General features: G+C 35.3%; 2 protein-coding genes across 2 annotated transcripts; both read right to left on the reverse strand.

Moving 5' to 3' along the window:
* Positions 1-129: 129 nt before the first annotated feature.
* LOC125840896 (uncharacterized) lies at positions 130-6,941 on the reverse strand. Its single transcript, XM_049519872.1, has 6 exons — positions 6,727-6,941; positions 4,228-4,380; positions 3,960-4,053; positions 3,717-3,799; positions 1,721-1,874; positions 130-501 (listed from the first exon to the last, which is right to left on the reverse strand). The coding sequence occupies exons 1-6, from the start codon at positions 6,928-6,930 to the stop codon at positions 266-268; spliced, it is 924 nt and encodes a 307-aa protein (XP_049375829.1). The 5' UTR covers positions 6,931-6,941; the 3' UTR covers positions 130-265.
* An 8,488-nt stretch (positions 6,942-15,429) lies between these two features.
* Positions 15,430-24,678, reverse strand: LOC125840893 (uncharacterized). The gene is made up of 7 exons (XM_049519869.1): positions 24,458-24,678; positions 23,284-23,431; positions 22,571-22,762; positions 20,425-20,553; positions 20,057-20,226; positions 17,375-17,505; positions 15,430-15,819 (listed from the first exon to the last, which is right to left on the reverse strand). The coding sequence occupies exons 1-7, from the start codon at positions 24,630-24,632 to the stop codon at positions 15,742-15,744; spliced, it is 1,023 nt and encodes a 340-aa protein (XP_049375826.1). The 5' UTR covers positions 24,633-24,678; the 3' UTR covers positions 15,430-15,741.
* Positions 24,679-25,482: the final 804 nt, after the last annotated feature.

Here is a 25,482-nt window from a genome sequence, read left to right on the forward strand (position 1 = left end):
CTTAAATTTTTCTCAAGTGATATAGCTATAAAGTATCTTTTCGATTCACTATTTTGTGATATAAACTTAAAGTAAAAATTAGAGATCAACACGTTCCCTGAAACTAGTTTCAATATATGATCACTCAACTTATAACAAGTGCCGCATATCCATACAAGGACATACAAAGTTAACTAGAAAATAAGGTCAACAAGAAGAAATCAAGAATATCATCCCGGAGGAATCAATCAAAACCAAGTAGATACCCGGTCATCATGTATGGATTTCACCAAGGAATTTCTTGACCATCCCAGGCAAAGAACTTCCCATTATCACATCTCTTTGTGTTGTTCATGATACTCAGGAGCTTCTGAACAGAGAACTCTTTGGTGAAAAGCTTTTCTTTTGGAACATTTCTTTGAAATGGTTGAGAGAGATCAGTGTCTACCGTGCCTGGGTGCAGCAAAATGCATATAATTGGATCCTTCTTACGTGCAAATTCCACCGACACATTCTTTGTTACTGCAGCATTAAGACATGGTTAGCATGAACCAATTTCACTAGAGGACAAACTGGATGAAAAATTAAAGGCATGGATCATGGAATTCTGGACATGCTTGAAGAAGTATATCCCAAAACTAAAAATGTAACATTCCAACATTTTCTTGTAATTGTAGTGAATTGTTGTTCTGTCTGTCCACAAGAAATGCTACTTGGAAGAAAGTGCACTGCATATCAGTACATTTGCCAGTGCAAACAGTGATCTCTTCTGAATTGCATTATTAGTTTCTTGTCTCTCAACAATCAAAACACAGCACTGAGCATAAATGAGCTTAAGGGTGCCCATGGTTCTAATCATCTCTAAACTCAAGTGCAAGCAAAATAAAAAGGATATGAAGAGAGGAGTGAACTTCACATTAGATATTCTTTAGGTAGAGAAAACGTAACTTCTCACCTATGATTATTCGAGCAAAGATGAAAGGGACAAAACGAAAATGTAAAAAAAAAAACAATTATCAATTAAGATTTTCTCTCCAGACTGATACATAAGAAGTTGAAATCTGACCAAGGTGGAGACTAACGTGTTTGAGACAGTTCACTCTTCACCCCAGCCCTTAATGGTCAACTGTTCTCCACCCAGCGATCTCACAACTTAACCTGCACCAGATCCCACTACCATCGACTATATAAAATGTATGAAAGGCTATTGGTTGAACGGAATGGTCATTCTATGATCATTTAAAAGTGCTTCTCATTTTCCTTACAGTTTTTGACTTACAGCCTATTTGGATGGGCTTATAGCTTTTGGCTTATTTTTGTCTTTTTGGCTTAAAAGCACCTTTTTTATTTTACTCAAAGTCTCCAACAATACAAAAGTGCTTCAAAGCTATCTTGGCTTAAAACACTCAAAATAAGCCAATCCAGGCTCTTACTAGTTCTTTAAACACATAAAACTGGAACCATTGTTTCTCCTTTTTTCCTGTCAAATGGTCAATTTAATAAGTACTTGCTTCCTAACCATGCAACAAATCCTCAATCCTTGTACGCTAAGAAAACTTTGATTTTTTGCCTTCCATGATCATGCCAGATATCTCTATAATACATCTGATATCCATATTTCAGTTATCCTACATGACATATTGTTTGGTCAAAAAGGTTCATGGAGACATTCAACTTTACCATCCATCAGCAGAAGTTAACTATGTAATTGGGTAAATAGATTTTTTTTTAAAGAGCATACACTGATTCAGTGCAGTCTTAGATGCACGATAGGAGTGCCACCCTCCCAAAGCATTGTCTCCTATCGATCCCACCCTTGCGCTTAAGTTGGCAACAATAGCAAAATCCTTGTCAGTTCCAGAGCCACCTCCAGCTTTCAGCAAAGGCCACATGTGCTGTTCACGCAAAACATGAACTAAACGTTACATTGTCAAAAGTAAGAGGTATTCAATATGAAAAAGAAAAAGGTAAATCTAATTTTGAGAATCCTGATATGATATACTATATATAAAAGGATCTCTTCGCAACACATCCCTGTTGATTTTTTATTTGTTTTTACAATGAAGCATTTGGCAACTCATGAAACACACGTGTTGCTTTAAATGTGTGGATCACTCTTCTAAGTTTTGTTATAGTAACTAGTAGATGGCTGACTTTAGCAAGATCTTTTTCCTTTTTGGGGATAAGTCTATCTTTACAAGATCTTCTATGTGCAAGTACAACAATCAGGTTCCTATATGCTCCATGATGATTTCCCCTTAATTCACCAGGATAATCCAAATATCCAACTTCATTTGACGATGGTGATCCAATACAATTGACATAAGTAAGTCTATCTTCTTATTCAAAATTAACAGGAAACAGAACAGAACTGGCAGTACTCTTTCTCAACTTCTACCAAGCTACTTTTACAAACAAAAAAGAGTTAGACAAGCTATTATCCAACCCTATGACGGAAGAAGCACTAGCTAAAAAATGTTGAAATGGAAACCTTAAACTCGGGATTTAGATCTATCAGCATGACAGCGACTCCGACAATGAGGTTCCTAATGCTCCATGTTTAGTTTTTGTTAAACTCACCAGGTTTATCCAAATATCCAACTTCATCTGATGATGCTGGTTGAATACAATTGAGATAGGACAAAATATTTTATTCAGATAAGTCTGTTTTATAGTTTAAAATTTATAGGAAACCTAAAGCAGATGTCTATCCTCTATCTTAACTTCTACTCCCTCCCTCCCAATTTAAGTGTCTTACTTTCCTTTTTGGTCTGTCCCAAAAAGAGTGCATCATATTATATTTAGTAAGTTTTGCGATTCCAGCGTCCTACATGGCAAGTTTAAGACCACAATGACTTAAAGGACTACACAGCTTTTATTTAAGACCACAAGATTCAAAACTCTCCCTAGTCAAACTAAGACACTTAAATTGGGACGGGGGGAGTATCAAGTAACATCTGTGAACAAACAAGGGTTAGACAAGATACTTTTAAACCTTCTGAGGGAAGGATATGCTCAAAATTCTGAGATGGAAACTAGAAGACTCTGGACTAAGATCTACCAGCATGACAGCAAGGAATTTCGACAATCTGAGACATCTCCGACAGATAAGAATTGTGCAGATTATCGAAAGATAACACATCAGGTTATCTTTTCTCCACTTCTTCGTTTAGATTGTCATTTGCAGTTTGTTAAGAATAGGTTATACAACATTACTACTAACAAAGAGCTAGAAATTGATGTGTTAAGGGCTCATAAGCTTTAAGAAAGATTCAAAGTCCCACACAATACCAAGCTTTTTGTATGCGATGGGGTTCAAGCTCGTGATGTGCACCTAGCAACTCATCACGTGCCGGACTCTTATTTGAACCAAAGCCTTGGAGACCTAGTTTATGACTATTGATGCAAAAAGATCGACAATGTTGTCTTTTGGAAAAGGGATTTCCTACTCTATTCTTATCTGATTGGTTAGCAAAGTTCAGTATAAAAGAGGCAAATTCTTGCTTGAATTAAGTTGTTTAGCTTTTTCAAAGTCAAGTATTAAAAACGTATTAGCACCTTCCCTTCAAGGAGAGAGCAGAAATTCCTGATCATGTACACATTAACAAGGGTAATTACTTGTTTGTCGGTCAAAGTATCAGGACAAGATATTCATTGTTGAGCAAAACCTTGATTGCTAGAAATGATTCAAATAAGTTATTTTAGCCTACAACATGAGAGAAAATAAAAGACTGCACCTTGATGACCAAAATGGGACCAACAGCATTGATATCATAAGCAAGAAGCAAGGATGATCTCTGCACCTTACTCAGTGTTGTTTCTGTACTGAAAAAAGAGAGAAGATAAATAATTCACTTTACCAATTCCATGATTAAAAGAAAGGAAAGGACCATTTATCCCTTTCATTATCATTATAAGTTGCAACAATGTCCAAGCTACAATTGATAAATTTATGAACATAATACAAAGAAACAATGTACCTGGCTGCAGAACATTGGGTATTGAAAGAACACCAGATGCATTAATTAAAAGGTTTACTGAGCCATATTTGTCTCTGATCGATTTGACTGAGTCCTGAGAATTAGCATTGTTATAAAACCAAAAAGGTTCATGAACCAACAAGACAAACAAGAAACCATGAAATACGCAAATGATTCTTTTGGCAAGTGGAGCAAATACAATATTCCCACTTATGAACAAAAAAGGGTAAAGGAGAATGTGTGCAAAGAAATAACTATTAAAATATACCTCGATAGTGCTTTCAACTGTCAGATCTAACGGGTGAATGTCAAGGCGCTCAGGAAACTTATTCTTCAATTCCAGAAGCCCTGTTGCTCCACTAGGATTACGACATGTTGCAACAACGTAGCCTTGGTCCTTTTTCTCTAACAATTGTCTAACCTGCACGAGTCAGAAACTCAGGGAAAACCTTGGCTGAGCAGTTAAAGAATATGATAATTGACTTACAATCATAGTCCATTAAAGATTGGACCAAAAACAGAAGGCTAGTATATCCTGTCAGAGGAAGTTTTCCCGTGCACAGGAAAGTATAAGCAAATGCTAAATTTTAGAGTTTGCAAGAAAATTAAACTCATCTAGTCAGACCAGCCCATCAAAAACAAAAGGTCATGTTGTCAGATATTAAATAAGCAGTTATACAAACCTAAGAATTACTTTAGTTAGGCCAAATTCTCCATGTGTATGGCAGCCATACCAGATGAGGCCATAGAGAAACTTTTTCTATTCCTTTGCTCCGAACTTCATGAAGTTTGTCTGTTTCATACTTACATTTCATTAGTGCAAATTTTGGCAGTGGCATGGGAACCAAGAAAAATGAGATGGCCGAGGGAGAAGTATGGAAAACAAAAAGGAAAAGAGGAAATGAATGGGAATGAAATTAGAAATCCAGTCTCTACTTTCACTAGCTGTATGGATGAGGTTGCACTACACTCAATGTTTTGGATCAGTAAAGAACTTGGTCCTTTATGAGCACTCATTCCAGACGCCTACAGCCATTTCCCCAATCAAAGGTTTGATCTAAACCCAACACCAGAGAAAGAAAGAAAACAGATGACAAACTTCCTGCTTACATTCCAGCATAACATAAACATAAGTTTAACAATCATCACAAAACTAAAAAAACAAATAGGCAATCAGCTATCTAGTTTACATTCAAAATCTAAGTGCCAGACTCAGGTGCGGGTGTCCAATAGGGGTGCTGATCTAGATGTTGGATCCTTGATGATCTAAATTATAAGATTTGGGGGAACGGATCTAGTTAAAACATGCTAGTTAAACTGTTCACATATAAAAAGGGGGACAAGAAAAGGCAAAACAAATCAAAAACTTAAAAGAAAGGTAAGAGGAGTAAAAGCTCTTGAACCCAATAGATAATCAGGAACAACACAAGATAACAATCAAACCAGATGGCACCCCTTCACTCATCAATTTCATGCCAACAACCAACAATGGCCTATGCTCACTTCTAACAGTCTTCACTTTTTTTATATTGTGAACGATAAGTTTAGCAGAATAATCAAATTTTCAAGATTTTAGGCATCACTTCTACGATGTTTGTGTGTGAACTATCATACCCAAGTTTTTTCATTTACCATTGATAAGCATGTAGCCTATAGTATAACTCCTGCAAAACTATACTCAATAGAGAAATATTAATTGTTGCATGCTATGGTTTTTATTACACCTCATTCATCTATTTTATAAATAATATACGTACCCAGGCCCCATCTACTGCTGTTAAGCTGAAAATTGTTTGATTAGAAATAAGCAAAGACTACACCAATTAAAGAAAGAGGACTAAAAGTAAAAGACTCCAGAATCAGGAAATCCCTTTTCACCTTTTCAATAAGCATTACTACTGTATTCAGAATGAGACACAGACTTTTCATTAATACCCCCATTAACCCCATAGAAATATTTTTTTTTGATAACCGAGAAATCCGTCTGTGACCCGCCCTTTGGACCAATCACAGCCTTCTAAACTCGGTGGATAATGGGCCCGCCCCTCTACCCTTCTCCACTTAAATACCGGGCTTCGCTTTGCATGGTGTGGGGCTTGAACCTGCGACCTAAGCCACAAATCCTCCACCTTTTGCCACTTGAGCTAGGCCTTGGGGGCTTAACCCCATAGAAATATAGAAAGACATTTGTAAGATAGTCCAAATTATCTCTTTAATCAGCAATAGCATGTTGTGATATGTTAGACAAATTAGTCAATGCCCATAATCTCTGTCTATATTGCTGTAGTTTTAAGTGGTTCATACTTGGCACAATAACTGTATGCACTGAATGGACCTCAGTTATATCATTTTCACCAAAATTGACAGGATCATGGCCCGTGTTACTAACCAAATTATGAAACTACTAGAAATCAAAAGAACCACAAAATTAAACAATTAATCCCTTGAAGCAACAATAATACCACATCAATGAAACGTCCAGCACAACACAAACCACATCATATATGTGTCTTACAATTGAGTCCGTTCTTCAAAATGTAGAATACAACTATGCCAATAAGAACAGTCTCTCAAATCCTAACAATTACTCACTCTCCCATTTCACTTATGCGACTGTCTTTAACTGAAACACGGAGTTTAAATTGAAAAGTTAAAAAGTAAATAGTTCACAAATATCAATCATTTACTAAAAAAGGGGGAAAATTGTGTGTGTAAAATGCATTAGTCAACATAAACCTCTGAAAAGGATAGAAGAAAGTATACTTACAAACTCCAAGCCAATGCCCCTGGAAGCTCCTTGAACCATTGAAACGCCTCCTTCCCATCTCACAGCGGAAGCTAAAGTGGAGAATGTGTACCCTCTTCTTAGATATAGCTTCGCCCTCTGGGTAAGAAAATCCAGCTTCATCTTTTGGTTACTGAATCCCAAATCTAACACACACTCTTTTCCGTATGCAAGTGAAAAATGCATATGAGAAATTTGTGAATGTTCCAACTTCCAACCATAATTCAGTTTCTTTCAACTATTTTTGCGTCTCAAACCCAAAATTTTCGCGAAGAGAAATAAGCCACGTTGCAAAAGTTGGCAAATTGCTATTTGTATTTATGGTTGTTGCCTCCCAAATTTTACACACTTGTTTCATTTCATACCATTTAAGTTCCTTTTTACTTTGTTATAAAAAAAAAAAAAGGTCATGTTTTTATAATGAAAAATGATTTAACTTTATAGCCGTACAAATATTTAAGGTTTGTTTTAGACCACAATTTTTTTGAAATCATTTCTTTCTTAAATTGTGTGTCAAGTCAAATGGTATCACATAAATTAAGAACATGATGAGTATTATAGATAATTTTAGAGGTCTCCCATGGGTTTTATTTGGTAACAATAACTGTAACGACCCTCTAGGTTGTTTTTGCATTTTTCGATGTTTTCCTAGTTTAACTCTCTCCACAACTTTGATAGGGTATTTGTGACTTGCGAGGATTGTAGGTTTTCAGATGAGTTTTTGAGTTGGAAATATAAGATTATTGACCAAAGTCAACATTTGAGATTAGAAAGGTCGGATCTGAGTTTTCATAGTTCCACTAGAATAGGGGGTGGTTTTTGGCCTAGGTGAACGTTTGGTTCAGTTCTCACAGTTTTATGGGGTGTTTTGGTCAATTGATTGGATTTTTAGAGTTCTTTAAGTTTGGTTTGACTTTGGTCAACTTTTCACCTAACTGATCCCCAAATAGAGTTATGTCGCTTCCAACAAGTTCAAAATGTGTTTTACAATTGATTTGCACTATTAGTTTATATTTGGAGGGTCCTGGATGCATTTCGAGTATTAAAAACCAAATTTTGAACTTGGATGAGTTATTGTCATCTAGTGTGGTACACATTTGTGAGGGTGGCTCGTAAACGATATCTGAGAATTTCTAGAGGTATTGCAAATGGATATCTTGGTATTGCAAATATGATTGTAACACCCTGAAAATTTATAATTCAGATTCAACTTTGATTCGTGTGTTTGAATGTTTCAGTTTTTGGATTGTATTCGTGCCTTATGTAATTTTCTAGCTTGGTCATCATCCGATGACGAATGATTTCAAGAAGGAGATATTGTAACACTCCAAAAATTTCAACTCAGATCAGACATGAAAAATCCTAGAAAAGAATTCAAAATCCATAGAAAAAACAGACTTTCACTGATACCATCTACGACCCGTAGTAACAACCACGGACCGTAGACGAGCTCGTGGAATCAGACTTCTGAGACATGGGGTTGGACCTGAGTTTCACGGGCCCGTCATGTCGTAGATCTTTTAACAGACTATAGATCGAATAATGAAACAAAGTCCTGAAAGTCAATTTCAATGTCTAACTTTCTGTCACGACCCACAGTACACCCTAGATGTGACATGATGAATTGGATCCCGAGAGATCCTAAACAAGTCATTGACATAACCATGACGTAACAAAATACAATAAAATAGAATATAAACAATATGAGTCTCAAAGTTTTATATGACATAAGAGATAGCAACAAAGTACATAAGAGAATACGCGGAACATTAACTAAGTCTGACATAAGTAAGACAAACCCCTAAGTCACGAACATAGTCTGAAACTGAAAGACTAAGAAAGCAATAAAAGTGAAAATGGCCTAGGCCTCAAACCATGATGAGTACCGATCCAAGTAATCAATAGTTGAGCAATCGCGATCTAGCCACGTCTGGGAGGAGGACCGTTAGACCCTATATTATGAAAAAATATAGACACAATATGCATATGTACTTTGAATGTACTGAATATGGGGAAAATGCATAAAAATGTAAACATGATAATATAGTGAACTTAAAACATGATATTCATGATAAAGTAAAATGTAGTAATGCCTTTAAAGTGAAATCATAAATCATGAACAAGGCCAATGCATATTTGAAAACCATAAGGAAAGCTTACATAAAACTTTTGAAGAAAACATCGTTCATTTGTGAGATATTTACCATTAATCGATAATAGACCATGTGAGCTATAACATGAAATTCGGTGTAAACCCTCACATTGAAAAGAGGGAGTCTTACTAGCCAAGGTAAGGAACCCGTACATTCATTCTTGTTAAAATGGATCCATTAGCTTAGGTCATTTAAAACAATCCTACGGGGCACATAGTTTGAGACAAAGGGAATTGCTACTAAAGACCAAATCTCTACTAGTAGTAAATTCTAGTGGAATAGACATAATTGTAATCATATCAAAATACTTGGAAATACAATAATCAAAGAGTACCAATCCAATCATAAATTCATTTTAGAATAACTATTTTCAAAACCATGATTTCATAGTTGTTCATCAATTCAAGGGAAAGATCCTCGCTCTTAACAAGAGGAACATAAAAGACAACGAGTCCTCTCTTACCTCGTTAGGTCAATATGTCTTCTACTAATTAGTCTTGACCGCAGCTTCCCCTAGAGGAGTAGTAACATTATTTTCTCTATGGGCGGATGACATAGGGATTATAAAAGACGGTTGATCACTTGACAAGACACTTCTTTTTTAAATATCTAAATCATGATTCCTTTCAAATGTGAGAAAATCTTTCACAAATTATTGACACTTTATCTTAAAAGCCTCTTTTAGTCATAAAACATTAGTTTTGTAAACAATGCATACATTCATAATCATAGTCATAGTAAATGCAATACGGCATGGGCTCATATGAAATCAATTGAAAAACATGTAATTGAATCAAATCATGAAGAATACATAAAAAAATCCTAAGAGAATTGGGTTGAAATCATATTGGAGATTGAGATTCTTTTGGAACCCAATGGATGAAAGAAATCTATTGGTGAAGTTCCCACATATCTTGGGTAATCAAAGCTCTTAGATGTAAGAGAAGAAAACCTTAGATCTTGAAACCCTAATGTTCACCTTAGGATCTTGAGAGAGAGTTGGAGAAGAAAAACCTTGAGAGAATTTGTGAGTTTGAGTGAATGAGAGGGAATAGATAGGTTAGGAAGAGTAAAATCAATTATAGGACCTTAGAATGTTCTAAAAACAACATAGTTTAGGGGTTAAAAGGGTAGGAAAAGATCAAATTCCCTTAAATAAAAAGTACTGAATCGGTTCTACGAGCCGACCTAAGGTCCGTATAAATTTCTAATCGTACTGGTCATACATAGTACCAGTTACTGAGGACTCAATTTCTGAATAATTTCCATAAGACCTCTCGACGGTTGGTCGAAGCTTCTATGGACTGTAGAACCATGAACCAAAAATTCTTCCAAGTCTAAATTCAACTTTTACGGGCTCCTTCTACGATCCATCAAAATCTCTATGATTTCGTAAACACTTCCATAGACCCAAAGCCACTCAATTTCACTAAGTTTGAATACTTTCTACGGACCATTCCTACCACCCGTCAACTCTTTTACGGGACATCTTGTTGGTTCATAAGAACTCATCAGAGACTTGACATTTTCTAATTTTCTAAGGTCATTTCTATGAAACCTTTCTACGGACCGTAGAACCTCCTACGGACTGCAGAGCCTTCTATGGGCCGTAGACTGATCCGTATAAACTGACACAAGCTCATTTTCTGTAACTTTTTCTTTTCAAACTCAACTTCCAAGTTCTGAGGTGTTACACTTTCACGGACTATTCTACGGCCCGTAGAATTAATTATGGTACATAAATTGTCTTGTGGAAGTGAAGTACTGAAACTCTTCTTTTGCATGTTCTCCACGACCGTGTAGGACAACTCATAAAACGGTTCGCAGACCATAAAAGATTTCCTAAATCAAAACATCAGAAAATCCCAAAATATATGCTTTCCTTCTATTGGAGCTTCTACGCTCGTAAAAGTTACTGTGGCTCATAGACGGCTCTCTTAGATGGCTCCGACAGTTTTTAAAAGAGGGTTATTTCACTATTTTACCACCCCTTCTAAGCTTAAATCTCAACATTTTTGCACCTAATTAAGGTCCTAAACAATATACTCTATGCTCAAAATACTCTCATAATCATTCCCAAGGCTTAGATCAAAGAATCAAGAAAAGAAAATTAGGGTTTCAAGCTTCTTCTTCAAGTTTCTTCTAGAACTTTGTTCTTCCAGGTATGTAAGCCTATCATAGAATATTAAGTTATTCCTCATGCCCTACATCTATAATTTTTTCAGTTAGTAAGATCAAAGCTAAGGTTTTTACTCCAAAAGATCACAATTTTTGAATTCTCTCTATCTCTAATCATTGATTCTTGATTTTTATTATCATAATTATGGTACCTTATATTCATTGATGATTGTTGATTGTTGGTTCATGCTTATACTGCCACAAGGACCGATGTTTTTGATAAAGTTATCTGAAAATTTTGTCATAGTATTTCATATGTATTGTTTTCATGAGAAAAGTAAGTTTCAAGATTTTTACGAAGTATTTCAAAAATGTATTTTGCTTCAAGTGCATTATTTTAGAAGAGTTTCAAGAAAGTATATTTTTGCATAAAGATGCATATTTTCATAAAGGGAAAATCCATAAATTCACTCTTGAACTTGTCTCAAAAAGTCAGTTACACGCATGAGCGGATCTAAGGGTACGGGTGGGGGTGCCATGGCACCCAGTGATTTTAGAAAAATTGTTGTGTATATATATATATATGTATATATGTATCAGAACTTAATAAATATTAACTTTGCCACCCACTGAATATAATGATAAATGGTTCAATTGGTAAAGGGCATGATATGCCACACGTGCAATGCGAGTTCGAACCTCGCTCCTAGTAGTATTTTTTGGCTTGGTTTGTGCGCTGTGAAGCTTTTTTTTTTTTTTGTTTTGTTTTCTTTTTTTGTCTTTTTTTATTGAAGTGTGAAGGGCTTTAGTTTTTTTTCTTCCACTCATTCTTATTTATTTACTATACTTTATTAATTTCAAATTGACTCCTTTTCACCGTAGTTGATTCTTACTTTTTTTTAACTTTCACTAATTATTAATCTCTTGATATGAGTGTCGCATGTTCATTCTTTATCAATTATGAATACTGAATTATCAATATCACATAAATATTATTAAGAATGTATTTAAATAGTAGTTTTTAAAAAATATAAGTTTTAAAAATGATGAATATTATTACTAGAGTTCTTTCAATTTAAAGGTTCTTTCGATCTTCACCGACATTCTTGCTAAGTAAGATGACTAGGTTGAAACTACAATTTTATTCTCTCTACAATATATATGCAACAACACATAAAGTCAATGGAATATGAATATAGTTAACACTATAAGATGGTTTATACAAGCTCAAATTTTAATTTGAAAAAAAATATTTTTCCTCAAAGTCTAAGTGAATAAGGCCCTTTAATTCCTAAAAAAAATGAAGTGTTTAGTTATCTCTAATCATAGAATATCTAAAAGAAAATATTACTAACATGCATGTTTGATCAATTTGTTTAAAAAAATCGAAAAAGATAATAACCCAAATTATAACCCAAAATTAAAGCAACCGACCCGTTTATCTTACTTGAACGATGTGGCACCCAGGACCTCCAAATCCTACATCCGCCTCTGGTTACACGCTTAAACTATCATGATGACCTATTACACACCTTTACTGTTTAAAAATGATTTTTTTTACCTCCTAAAATTGACGTGGCAAAAAATAAAATAAAAATAAAATGCGTTTGACAGTAAATAAATTAAAATCTTTTCAAAATGGGCTGGCCCAACCCAACCCTAACGGGCTAGAGAGTTAAATGGGTTGGGACGGGCTGACCCTTTTAATTAAATGACCTATAAAATAGCAGCCCACTCTGCCCTAAGCGGGCCACGGGTTGGGACGGGTTGACCCTTCAACCAAAAAATGAGCAATATTACTCTCTTAGAAAGATCTAAGAGTATCGAACGTTGACGTCTATGAACACGACATCAATACATACAAATTTTCATTTATGAATCACACACTTCGGTGAATACTTACAAAAATACATTTATGAATCACACACTTCGGTGAATACTTACAAAAATACAGAATAGTCAGCGTAAGATTTAGCGAAAAAATGTTGATCATTCCACCATTCCTCCCACAAAAAACTAGCTAGTTTAAACGACTTGATTTTTTATTTTTAAAAATATTTATTGATAAAAACTTTACAAATAAAACACTACTAAATATATATATATATATATATATATATATATATATATATATAAAATATTTTTAAATATTCATAGCCCACGGGCTGGCCTCTGAGGCTTGCGAGTTGGGTCTACGAGGCTAGCGAGCCAAATGAGGCTGAGCTAAAAAGCCTTGTTCATAAATAGGCCAAAAAAATTAGGCCCAACCCCACTTAATTCAAGAGTTGGGTTGGGCGGCCTAACGGGCCAAACCCATTTTGACAGCTCTAATCAACCTACCCCCACCCTCCTTCCCCCACCCAACACCTCTTCTTCTTCTTCATAGGCAACCATCTTCTTCTTCTTCTTTATTTTTTTTCATCATTTTTTCATACCCAATTTCCATCCACCCCACTATACCTCCACCAAAATCCTCTCCCCCACCCCCATCATATCTATTTTAATGCTTATTCGATTTCACAATTTTTTATTATATTTGATTTTTCTCTTCGGCTTTGTTGGTGGTTGATAAAATTGATGATTATGTTTTAAAAATAAAATATAATGATGGATTTATTGGCGTGGGATGACAAAGAAGCATGAATGAAGGTGGTGGAGAAGAAAAAATCGATATTGACAATGGTGGTAGTGATATTTAGTGGTGGGTTTGTACCTTTTTATGGTGATGAGTTTGTTTATGACTTATGAGTGTCAAATTTTGTTGTGGATCTTTCCAATTTTTGTGTGGATAATGGTGATAGTATGATTTCGATGGTGGATTTGATCGTAGGTGGTGAAATTTATGGTGACTATTTTGATTTTCATGGTGAAATATATAGATTTGGTAGTAATATGGCGGCAATGGTAGTGGTTTAATGGTGGTGTTCATTGAAGAAGAAACAATTGAATGATATGGAGAATTTTAGTCAAAATTTGACATGTCATCTGATGTGGCAGTGACATGACATTGATGTGGCGTAAGTGTGATACACCTCCCATTGTGAGAATGGTGCTACACGTCTCAGGGGTAGAAAAATTCATTATTTAGTAGCAGAGGTGTGTAATAGGTCACTATATTAATTTAAGCGTGTAATTGACTTTTCGAGACAAGTTCGGGGGTGAATTTATCCCTTTTCCTTTTCATAAACAAAGTATAGACAATTTCTTAAAGAAAACATCTTCAATTTTAAAGAAAGCATATCTCAAACTTGAGAAAGGGTAGTCAGATTTTCACAAAAGCATAGTCAAATTTTTTTATAGTTCAGTTCTAAAGAAGTATTATTGAGCATAGACTTAAAGTAATATATTTTCAATTTTCGCCCTAAAGTGGGACCTTTTCCCTAAATGAGGCATCTACATTTATTGAACAGTATTGCATTGTTTTGAGAGTACTATTGAGCACCGAGTTAGATAAGGGTTATGATAATGCAAAACCCCATAAACTATATAGCCAACGCAGGATAGGATTGTGTCGTTGATTTGGAAAATTCCTTGCATAGCCATTGGTAAGAGCTTAGATATGGATTCATAAGTTCAGCTATTGTTGTCCTTTACTCTAGCAAGGTACTGGATGACTCTGACAATGTGGTCGAGACGTTGTATCATAATGAAGTTTATCGTGATGGTTGTCAATTAGAGAAACTCCTCAAGAAAAGTAAAAATATACTATTTTAGTATTTAATATTATTGCCTACCTCAGTTGTAAAGCTTTACTTGTTTTCATTGCATTTACATGCTTTACTTTCAGATGAGTTACTTCCAGTTCCATTCAACTAGCTTATCATTTCATTCAGTCATATTACATACCATACATTCCATGTATGGACGTCATTCGATGCTTCATCTTTAAATGATGCAAATACATTTGTTTAGGATCAACAATAGAAGCTTCGTGGAGATCTTTTATCAACATAGTTGGTGAGACCTCCGTGCTTTCAGAGGGCTCTATTTATTTATGCCTTTCAGTATGAGTAGACAATTAGTTCTTTGTTAAGGTAGTCATAGGTCTGGTCCCGACACCTATCTCAGTCTAATAGAGGCTTCATGGACAAAGTTAGTGAGTCTTTAGTATTCATAAGTTTCAACCGTTTCCATTTTCACTTCTTTTTTGCATCAATTGGTGTAACAGTCCCAGTTTAGCAAGTGTAAACACTTCTTTTTCTAGATGTCATCTATATGATAGCAAGTTGTTGCAGGAACACATAACTAATTTGCATGGAATAAACAGGGATATCAGCTTAGCGTAGATTGGACCAAAGTAGAAGAGAACGAACTGTTGCGTTCCAATCTTTAAGAAGAATATTCATGCGATCTATGAATAAGTGTTCAACCCAACTCCCAAAACGGCCATGAATGGAAAATAGAGATTCTTTCTCGAGAGAGGAGAATGTCGTAAAAGATTATTATATAGATATTGGTATTGTCATATCCATTTGCAATACAAATGCAACTATGACCACACAATCTCCTTCCAGCATAAAAAGACTGCCAACCTTAGCAAACAAAGATACTTTACAGCAATATGGTGCTGGATCATTTGAATACCTGATCACATTTAGCAGTCTGCATAGGCAAAGGAAAAAGAGGAAAGTAGATAATATAATCCACTGATCTATGGACATACATGCCCGGAGTTGAAATCAATGGTCATACAGTTAGAACACTTTCAGATCTGTACAATCAGGTTTCAACTGTGGTCATTCACTACTGTTTCTTTCATCAGGAAATTTAATGCAAGTAAAGCAGCTCCTACCGCAGGCTCCACCTGAAGAATTGTGTGACAGAAGCATTAAACATAGGAGAAAATTAATCATGAAAATTAAGACGATAACAGTTCCCTGGAAGAAAGACGAAGCTAATTTAAGACAAAATGGGTAAAGTAGAGAAAAAAGAAACTTGTATCCTGCTTACTTTGTTATTCATCTGCATAAGAAACCGTTGACAGATAATGTAGCTATCACAGAGATCAAAGGAGAAAACATGTCAAAAGGATTCACAAGACGGGACCAATATTTAGCTTTTACCTATTAGGTTACAAGAATTAATGGAATCTCACACCCCTTGAAAAGAATGAAGAGAAGTAGCAAAGAATTAGAAGACTCATATGCTTCTTAAAATCCGTTTTTTTTATAGGTAAACCAATCTTTTTATACGACACAATGGTAAGCAAACATCTTTTTCTTTACCACAACATATTTGGAAGTTTCCTAAATAGCTTTATTAGTAGAAGTTATGTTTGATAGTACTATAAGTAGTTCCTACACATGTAAATTCTATGTCAAAAAGATTGAGGAAGCTAATTTACATCAAATATTAGATACTTTTTTTTTATGACAAGGGAAACCCGCAGCCTCTACCCTTTGAGTGCGCACAGGGTAAAACCCCCGCTCCTAAGCAATAGCTCGCAAACCACCTAGGAGAGGTAACCCGCACTAGGCAAGCCTGGTGCGACGAGCTCGACCCAGAAGGCAAACCCCTTGCTTTCGCTGGCAAGGGGTTTGAACTTGAGACCTCCAACATGGAAGTCCCAAGCCCAAACCACTGGGCCACCCCGAAGGGTCAAATATTAGATACTTTAACTGTTGCACTCTAAACCCGTCATTTCTTTTTAAACAAATGAAATGAAAAAGAATGACAGTGGTACTTTTGATTTATATCACTTTTATGTAGTTTTTACACATGTAAGCTTTTATTTTTACAAAGTTACAGCAAAAGTTTAGATTTACCCTCGAACTCCACATCCTTTCATGTTTCCTATTTCTTTTTCAGGATGGAGAGACTATATATTGCATTTCTGAGGGAAGCCTAATGTATTTGAGAAGTCTAAGATAGCTATGAGTTAGCTGTGAGCTATATAATAAACTTAAAGCTTCTCAATTGCTTTTCCTGGGTATCTACAATGCTATTTCCAAATCTATCATATAAGCTTTGTATTATTCGCTTGAAAGGATTTCAACACAAACATTTCCCTTAATGCATGTAGAGTAGAATTTTGGACGCATAACAAAGTAACATCTTTCACTAAGCTAAACCAATCATATTTTATTAGTCCTGTACTCCCTCATTGCACTCGCAGCTCCAAGCCTCCAACTATAACGGAAGATAAGGAGCACAATAAAGCGAGGATCTAACAAAGACTGCACAAACAACAGAAAGAAGGAAAGTATGGCAATATCAACTGAAATATTGAATGACAACCAAGATTGCATTTTCCTTCAACCAACTTCAAAGAAAGCAGTATGAAAAGAATCTCTTTTCCTACCCAATGTTGTCGTTAAAAACTGGACAAGACTCAATCATACCGAGAGAACAGTACTAACCTTTGGTCGAATTATACAAGCTGCAGGATAAGTCTTTAAAATAGAATTAGTAACTTCATTCCCTATATTCCACTTCTTGTTAGCTCCAAGTACGCCTCCAACCATAACAACAGGGAAGGAGCCTTTCCCATCTGCAGTTGTCAACATGCACGAATTTGATACCAAAAGGAAGATAGGAGAAAGGCCAGGGAAGGAAATTGAAAAATGGAAATGAGATAAATTAAGAGAGAAAATTAGACAGTTTTAGAGAAAGAGATGTAAAACCCTATCAATTGATAAGCTTTTCATCCAATGTAAATACAAAGTAGGAGTATACAAGAGTCCTGTTTATCGAATAGAGAGCCTTGAACAAGCTAGAATTCTTACCAGAAATAAGACTCCATATCTAACTACTCCCTCTGTCTCAATTTATATGACACACTTTCCTATTTAGTCACTCCCAAAAAGAATGACACATTTCCTTATTTGACAAATACTTAATGACACTATCAACAACTTATCCATGTTAGGAAAACAACTGATTTCTGGAATGAGGTATGGATAGGAACTGAGATCCTGCAAGAGAGCTTACCTGATATTTACACTTTGTCACTTCTTTCTACAATCTGTTGGAAACTTGGGGTGATCTGCAGGAAGGGTTTAATAGTGGTGAAATGGTCACAGTAGTGGACTAGTGGTGCTTATAAAGTGAATGTAGCCTATAATGACCTGAATCAATCCAATTACCAAATTGACGAGTGGCCCTGGAAACACATTTGGAAGACCAAGGTACGTTTTAAGGTTAATTGTTTTGTCAGGCTTCTGCCTTCTGACAAGAGAAGCTGTTCTCACCCAAGGGCCAAGACAACCTGATGAAAAGAGGGATTACTATATGCCCTAGATGCAGTTAATGTACTGAGACAGTGAGACCTTTTCCAACATTGCAAAATCACAAGTCAAATATGGAGGATGTTTCTTGCTCTCAGAGGCATCACATGGACAATGCCAGGAAACCTATCAGCGACTTTAGCAAGCTGGGAAGAAGCAGGATGGAGGTTAGAGACAGCGCCAGATGGAGAATTGTACCACCTATCATATGGTGGACAGTTTGGAAAGAAAGGAATTCCAGATGTTTTGAGAATAGGAGCAACTCATTGCAGAAGATAAAAGTGAACTGTATTCTGCTCTTTGTTTTTGGTGTAGACAGGCACACTCAAAAGAAACTGTAGAAATTCTAGATGTACTAGACTCCATTTAGGAGATTAGAATAGCTTCAGTTTCTTAGGAGTCTTTTTGCTGTAAATTGGGTTCAGTATACCGAAGTACTTTGTTTTTTAACATTTATAGAAATACAAAGTTACGAACTTCAAAACAAAACAAAAAAATTACCCATGTTGGGTTCCCACTTATTTAGCAAAAACTCCACAAAGCTGTACTCTTCTATTCAAAGATTCATTTATTTTAAGGATAATTTTGGAACATTGCAAAGTCTTCCCATATATATTAAATCCTGTGCCCAGTCAAACTCATCACATAAATTGGGACGGAGGGAGTAAAATATAAGCAAACAGAAAACAAGGAAATAATGACAATGGCCTAAAAGAAATTTAGATTAACAACTAATCTAAACCATAAAGAAATGTATGCAAGTAACTTAAAAATACATAAAGAATAATCAACAGATCTAACAAAAATCTCAAGAATATAAGGCAACCCATATTTCTATACTTCACAATTTTTTTATTCTTCATGTGTTACATTTAAAAGGATATTAGCATAATTCCAAGGATTCCCAAATTAATAGAGGAATCTCATCTTCATTGATTCAAGGCATCAAGAAAGAAATGTCTTTATAGCACCCCACCCAGCTAACATTAACTCATAGTCTTTATCAGTTTTGAATACGAAGAAACGAGGGTCTTACTTATAGAAAGAGAGAGCACAAAAGTAAGCTAATCAAAGTGAAGATCATAGGAGAAGATGACAATGGCAGGAGATATTAACTGAACCTAAAAGACCTAAACATAATCTGTGATTTAAAATATTACTCCCTCCGTCCCATTTTATGTGAGGTAGTTTAACTCGGCACGGAGTTTAAGAAGGGGAGACTTTTAAAACTTGTGGTCCAAAATGAATGATAGAAATTTGTGTGACTATAAATCATTTCATTAAGGGTAAAGTAGACATTTTAAAGTTAAACTGTTACTTAATATAGAAATGTGTCATTCTTTTTGGACTGACCAAAAAGGAAAGTAAGAATTGGGACAGAGGGAGTAATATATATCACAGGCCAATAATAATATGAAAATCATCTGCACATCTGAAAAAAGATCTTCAAATCTGCAACGGCTCGGCTCATCTTCTTCAACCGTAGAGTTTCGCATTCTCTCTTAGTTACCTCAGTCACAAAATTAGAACGAGGTGTGAATAGGAGAGTACTAGCAGGTTTTTTTTTTTTTTTTTTTGCTTTTGATAAGGTAAATAATTTTAGTGATGTTTAGACAACCTGTATACAAGAAGTATACCAGAAAGTATAGAACCTACATCAATACTGTGTAGAGGAGAGGATAACAAGGGAAAAGTAGCTGAGTAGACATGTATCTCTTACATTGTCATTGATCATCGAGGGTTTAAGTGCATGCAAAAAAGAGCATGATAGAAACATATAAAATTAGAACTTTTTTATTAAAATCAATGTCAAACCTTCCCCGGCCAAATGTAGTCTCTGGACAACAGCTTTGACACTTATAGCCAATTCTTGAACTGCATTATGTAAGATCTCGTCAGCAACTTGATCACCATCCTCCGCACAGGATACAACTACTGGGACAAGTGCTGCAATGCGAGCCCAAGATGGATCTGCATAGGTCCACCTAGATACCAATAAGAATGAAATGAAACAGCTGAAATTTTGTTCTCAAGCATATATTCTTTAATTTTCATCAGTTTATATGGTGTAAATGTTTCCCAGGGTGGGTTTCATTCATCTACAATCCTTTCCCTAATGGAAGAAGCTGGAGAAGGCACTTCAAATGTCCATCAACTTTGACGCATCAGTTTAGAGAAGATACCCTATGAGTTCGTCTGGAGAAGAAAGACCTAGTGACTGTAGAATACAACTTGAGAGCATTGTTTGTGGACCTCGACCATCATGAGCCCTCATCACTGCAATCAATGCCTGAGCTGCAATCCCATAGCCACTGCACTATCAGGAACTGGTAGTTATAATCATGTTCGAAAGGAGTAGCAAATTCACTTGTGGCATAATCTTTATCAAATACTTCTGTGTCCTTTCTTCATTTATTCATTTGTTTACTTATTGTTCTTTTTCTTTTGCAACAAACCTAAATAAGTGGATATCCTGAACAGTGAACAGTGAACACTATGACATGAACACAAAAAAGAACATACATGACAGTTTGAAAAATTAGTAGTATCAGGTATCAACTATTAAAGTAGTATTCAGCCCCATCCTTGATCTGGGGATATTTCGCCTCAAAAACACAAAAATGACGTACAAATAAGGTACAGAAAACAAACAAATTATAGATCCTTAACTGCTTTGTGCCAGGAGTATCCTAACCCAAATGTAACTAATGGACAAGTGCGAATTTGAACATATCACTATAGTCATTGAGAAATTAACAGAAAACAAGAGAAAGTATAGTACATGTGTGTTCTCAAACTTATCAAAATCCTAAAACCAGTATTAGATAAGACTCATTTTTTCAAAGTCAGTTGAATAGATTCTCCTTAAAAATTTTGCTTGAGATGTACTTCAAGAATGGACGTCCGTCGGATTTAGAATATTGAATTTTTCACTTTTAAAGGGCTCTAGAAAAGTAATACTATTCTCTTTCAATAACCACATGAACTAGAAACAGGCATCAAAGCAGAATATCACATGTACTTACAAAAAGCTTACCCCTGATAAAGTTAGGTGAAATATGGTCACCTGAATTAATTCAATCTGTGGCAGCCCAATTAGGTGCCAAAGCAAAGCATCAAGGGATAGCTCTAGCATTGATGACTTACATTGACCATGATGCTCAGTGCAAGGTTTAAATTTTATAATGCATCCAATGACACCATATCAGGACAAGGGAGAAATGAGTATTGCTCCTAATCCACTTCAACGTGATATAACCAATCATCTTAACGAAAATAGACACTATGTCAATGAAAAGTTGCACATGAAACCATAATACCAGCCCCAAAAACTGGGATCAACTCACCATGGCCTTAACCAAGGGTGTAGAGGAGCTATTCCATATAACCTCATTGAAAGCTAGGCACATGAAATATGACATTTGTGACAAGCTTGAAGGAGAATCCAGAGTTACTGTCAATTTGAGATGCACATGGAAACTGAATGCATTTGAATATGTAAATAAAGTTGCTAACGCAAAGAATACAGTTCTCTGATATCTCTTCTTATTCCTTTGATATTTTTTTATCTCTTTCAATTGTCAAATTAAAGTAGCTATAACCAAATTCATCAGTCAACCAGAATAAGGAGAACTGAGTATCATTTCAATGTCCTCAACTAAGATACACAACTAGTAAAAGAGTTAGTTCAAGTGCTCCAACAGGAAAGGACAAAGTTCTCTGATTCAGAACATATTCTGAATGAGTTTAGATTTAAAACGCAACCTCTGAGCAGCAATAAATTCACTAGAGTCCTATACATTGAAGTAAAATAATCTACACAAGGACACAAAGCCAGAATCTTGTACCAGTTTTAGTATAAAGTCCAACTCTAATCAAAAGCAGAACTGTCATCTATACAAATCACTTTCTATATTTACAAAATTCTTTACTCATGCAACAAGTTCAAGATTTCTAGTTTAGCCATCAGCTGGCATGCTAGATGAATATCTGCCACTGTGCAAACAAATCTGAAAATTCAACTGTTATTCAGAACATAATAGCATCCTCACCAATGGTGCAATTTACAATATTAGCAGCATAGAAAGCTACACCACTAAACTTTACCATGCATAAGGAGACCTTTTTAATGCCAATTGATATGCCAGAATTCTACATCAGCAGAAGTATATTTTTCTTATGACAAAAAAGGCAGAAAGCTAAAACAAAAAAGCAATTAATTTCCTGTATATGTTTGCAGAATATATTTCTCCACATATTCGTCTTTTTCATGTTATGGGGAAGAGGAAAATATAGAAGAATATGTACATGAATACGCACCAACTTTACCTCCCCCAATCACCCAAAACAGGTCCCGCACCCGCAGCCCGAGCTTCTCTTCCGTCTTCAGTAAATCCATAAGAAATGCTTCCAGTACCAGCTATTAAAACACAGCCATGAAGTTTTCCCATCGTGCCACTTGCTAGAGCAGCCACGGCATCATTCTGAATATACAACTTAACATGACTTGGGAATGTGCTCCTGTAAAAATATCATAGTTTTGACAATTATTTAGTGAAATGTATATACATTTTGAATAAGTTTTCTAAATACATCGTTATCAATACTATAAATTATTTTGCATATCAAGATCCGAATGCGCCATAATTTTGGAACAATTAGCTCAGGGTCCAAAATGTCCCATAATTTCGAAACAATTAGAGTACAAGACACAATTATGTGAAATTGCTTGCTAAAAATTAGCAGTACTGAAGTTCCCAGGCGATAGTTCATTGACGAAGATAGTACAACGCAGGATGTAAGGTAAGAGCACATCATGAGTTCAAGTTCTGGTGGTGGGCCAAGTCTAATATTTGAGTGGAGAAGGGTAGAGGCGGGACAGAACCCCTTATTCCACCGAGTTTTGAAGCTGGAACAGCAGAATTCTCAGTGATTAAAAGCAAATGTCAGCAGCCTAATATTGAGACTAAATTCAAAAGTTGCATACAAGATTAACTCCACAAGCAAAAATATCTTTTAACAAATGAGCGCACGGAGCAAACCTCAGCCAGCCTAATATTTTTTCCTGATCCTTTGAATGGTTCACACCGGATAAACCCAAACAAATCGCTTGAACAGCTGACCGTTTGACACCAGCATCAGACAGTGCTTCTGCTATAATCTTTTCCAGTGTTTCTCTAGCTACATCTTCTGTAAACATCAACCGAGAATGATAAAGAAACAGAAACTCATATATATTAGGAATCGAGAACATTTCTGTCTTATGACATTACTCCAATCGTAAGGAAAACACTTCTAGCAGTTGATTTAACAAACTTCAACAATTGAACAACAGTTGAAATCCAGACATACACAGTATTATTCTGCTCATAGCATTAAATTTGAATCCAATATAATTAACTTGCAATGATGACCCTCAAAATAATCCAAAAGGCATGTTTAACAAATGACATAATAATTCAAGACCTTAGGCTTATGGTCAAGTACAAATATCGTAATGTTTACATATATAAATTTTGCTTCTGATTTTGACCTACTTAATTCCGCTATGTAAGCTTTCCCCAGCTTAGTCAGTCTCAAGTGCAGATAAAGAAGGATGGTTGTGGCAGGTGGACAACCAGCATAAATATAGCATAACTATGATGAATCCTCCGAACACTCAATTTATTTGGATTTGGAACATCCACCCACGTACAGACGACCATAGATTGAGCAATGGATATCAAAAGTTCTACAAAATACCCACTACTAGGAGTGCCCTCCCAAAAGAAAAAGATGCGTCTGTCAGATTCAGTTGACCTCAACTAGTGTGGAATTAAGAGATAGTTGAATGATTAGTATGAACTACTTCATTTCTTTCTACCTTCTTCCCCTGCCCCACCCGAGAAAGCACAAAGAATAGTTAGATACCAAAAACTCAAAAAGGTCTTCCAAATTATTTTTTTCGAATAACTAACAAGCACCCCAGAAAATAAAGCAACCAACATATCACAAAAAAAATAAAAAAAAAATCCCTTTTTCGCTTGAATTATAGCGGACACATTCATATATTGAAACCCTTAAATACAAAGCAGCTATTAGGTCTAATCATCCATTCTGCTGAAATTGGCCTGCTTTATCAATAAATTATATTTTCCAATGAATTTAAGGGTTTCTGAAAAGGGGAATTCTGAATTGTCCAAATCTCACAAGTAATATATATATATATATATATACCTCCAACACTATTAAAATTAGAAGAGCCGGCAACGGCACGGCCGAGAAGTGGAAGTGGATCAGGGAGATTATGGATATCGGAAAAGGGAAGAAGTGGCATGCAAACACACACAGTGGAGGTAGTGCCGCCATCTACACCCAAGATCACCTTGCAATCATCAGATTCTGAACCCATTTTCACCAACAGCAACAGCAATTTCAATGGGGGGAGGATTAAGATATTTTAGGATAAATATAGAATACGATTCGAATTGATTTTTTTTTCATTTCAATTCAATATATACACGAATGGGGGTTGTACTGTGTAACACCAGTTGACTTCGATTTACGACTGCTAAAATGATAGTAAAACGGTTGCTTCACGTGTATAATGTTTTAATTTGTAATCATAGTAAATATACCATTCAAATAATTAAATTATAAAAATTAATATTATGTTCCCTAGTGATAATGCAGATGGTTTATACTAATAATGATGATAATGATTAATGCTAGTGATTATGGTAGATATTGAAATTTTGTAAAGATGTGTCTAATTTGAGTTGAGACTCAACAATGTGTGTTCAATTCCAACTAAGATTCTTGGAGGCTATTTAATCCTAAATATTGGTTCATAGTAAATATAATGTTTTAATTTGTAAACATAGTAAATATATCATTCAAATAATTAAATTATAAAAATTAATATTATGTTCCCTAGTGATAATGCAGATGGTTTATACTAATAATGATGATAATGATTAATGCTAGTGATTATGGTAGATATTGAAATTTTGTAAAGACGTGTCTAATTTGAGTTGAGACTCAACAATGTGTGTTCAATTCCAATTAAGATTCTTGGAGGCTATTTAATCCTACATATTGGTTCATGCCTAAAGATATTATATTCCCTTGAAAAGGCATCTCGAAAATTCTATAAAGAGATCGAAATCTCGAAAATTCCACCACAAATTCATGGAATATTCATAATGAGATCAAAAACTCAAAAATTTCATAAAGAGATCGAAAACTCAAATATTCTGCAA

The sequence above is a fragment of the Solanum verrucosum genome, unplaced genomic scaffold, assembly GCF_900185275.1.
Source record: "Solanum verrucosum unplaced genomic scaffold, falcon-dt-bn FXZP01000194.1, whole genome shotgun sequence".
Taxonomy (NCBI): Eukaryota; Viridiplantae; Streptophyta; class Magnoliopsida; order Solanales; family Solanaceae; genus Solanum; species Solanum verrucosum.

Bases quoted from the DNA above. Each gene is read 5' to 3' on its own strand.
- LOC125840896 (XM_049519872.1), bottom strand. From the start codon at position 6,930: ATGCATTTTTCACTTGCATACGGAAAAGAGTGTGTGTTAGATTTGGGA. The intron at 1,875-3,716 runs GTGCAGTCTTTT...TTGCGTGAACAG, and splicing joins GTCCCATTTTGGTCATCAAG to CACATGTGGCCTTTGCTGAA. The intron at 502-1,720 runs GTATGCTCTTTA...TTAATGCTGCAG, and splicing joins TAAGACTGCACTGAATCAGT to TAACAAAGAATGTGTCGGTG.
- LOC125840893 (XM_049519869.1), bottom strand. From the start codon at position 24,632: ATGGGTTCAGAATCTGATGATTGCAAGGTGATCTTGGGTGTAGATGGC. The intron at 17,506-20,056 runs GTTTGACATTGA...TGACAACTGCAG, and splicing joins ACTACATTTGGCCGGGGAAG to ATGGGAAAGGCTCCTTCCCT. The intron at 15,820-17,374 runs GTTAGTACTGTT...ACAATTCTTCAG, and splicing joins CTTGTATAATTCGACCAAAG to GTGGAGCCTGCGGTAGGAGC.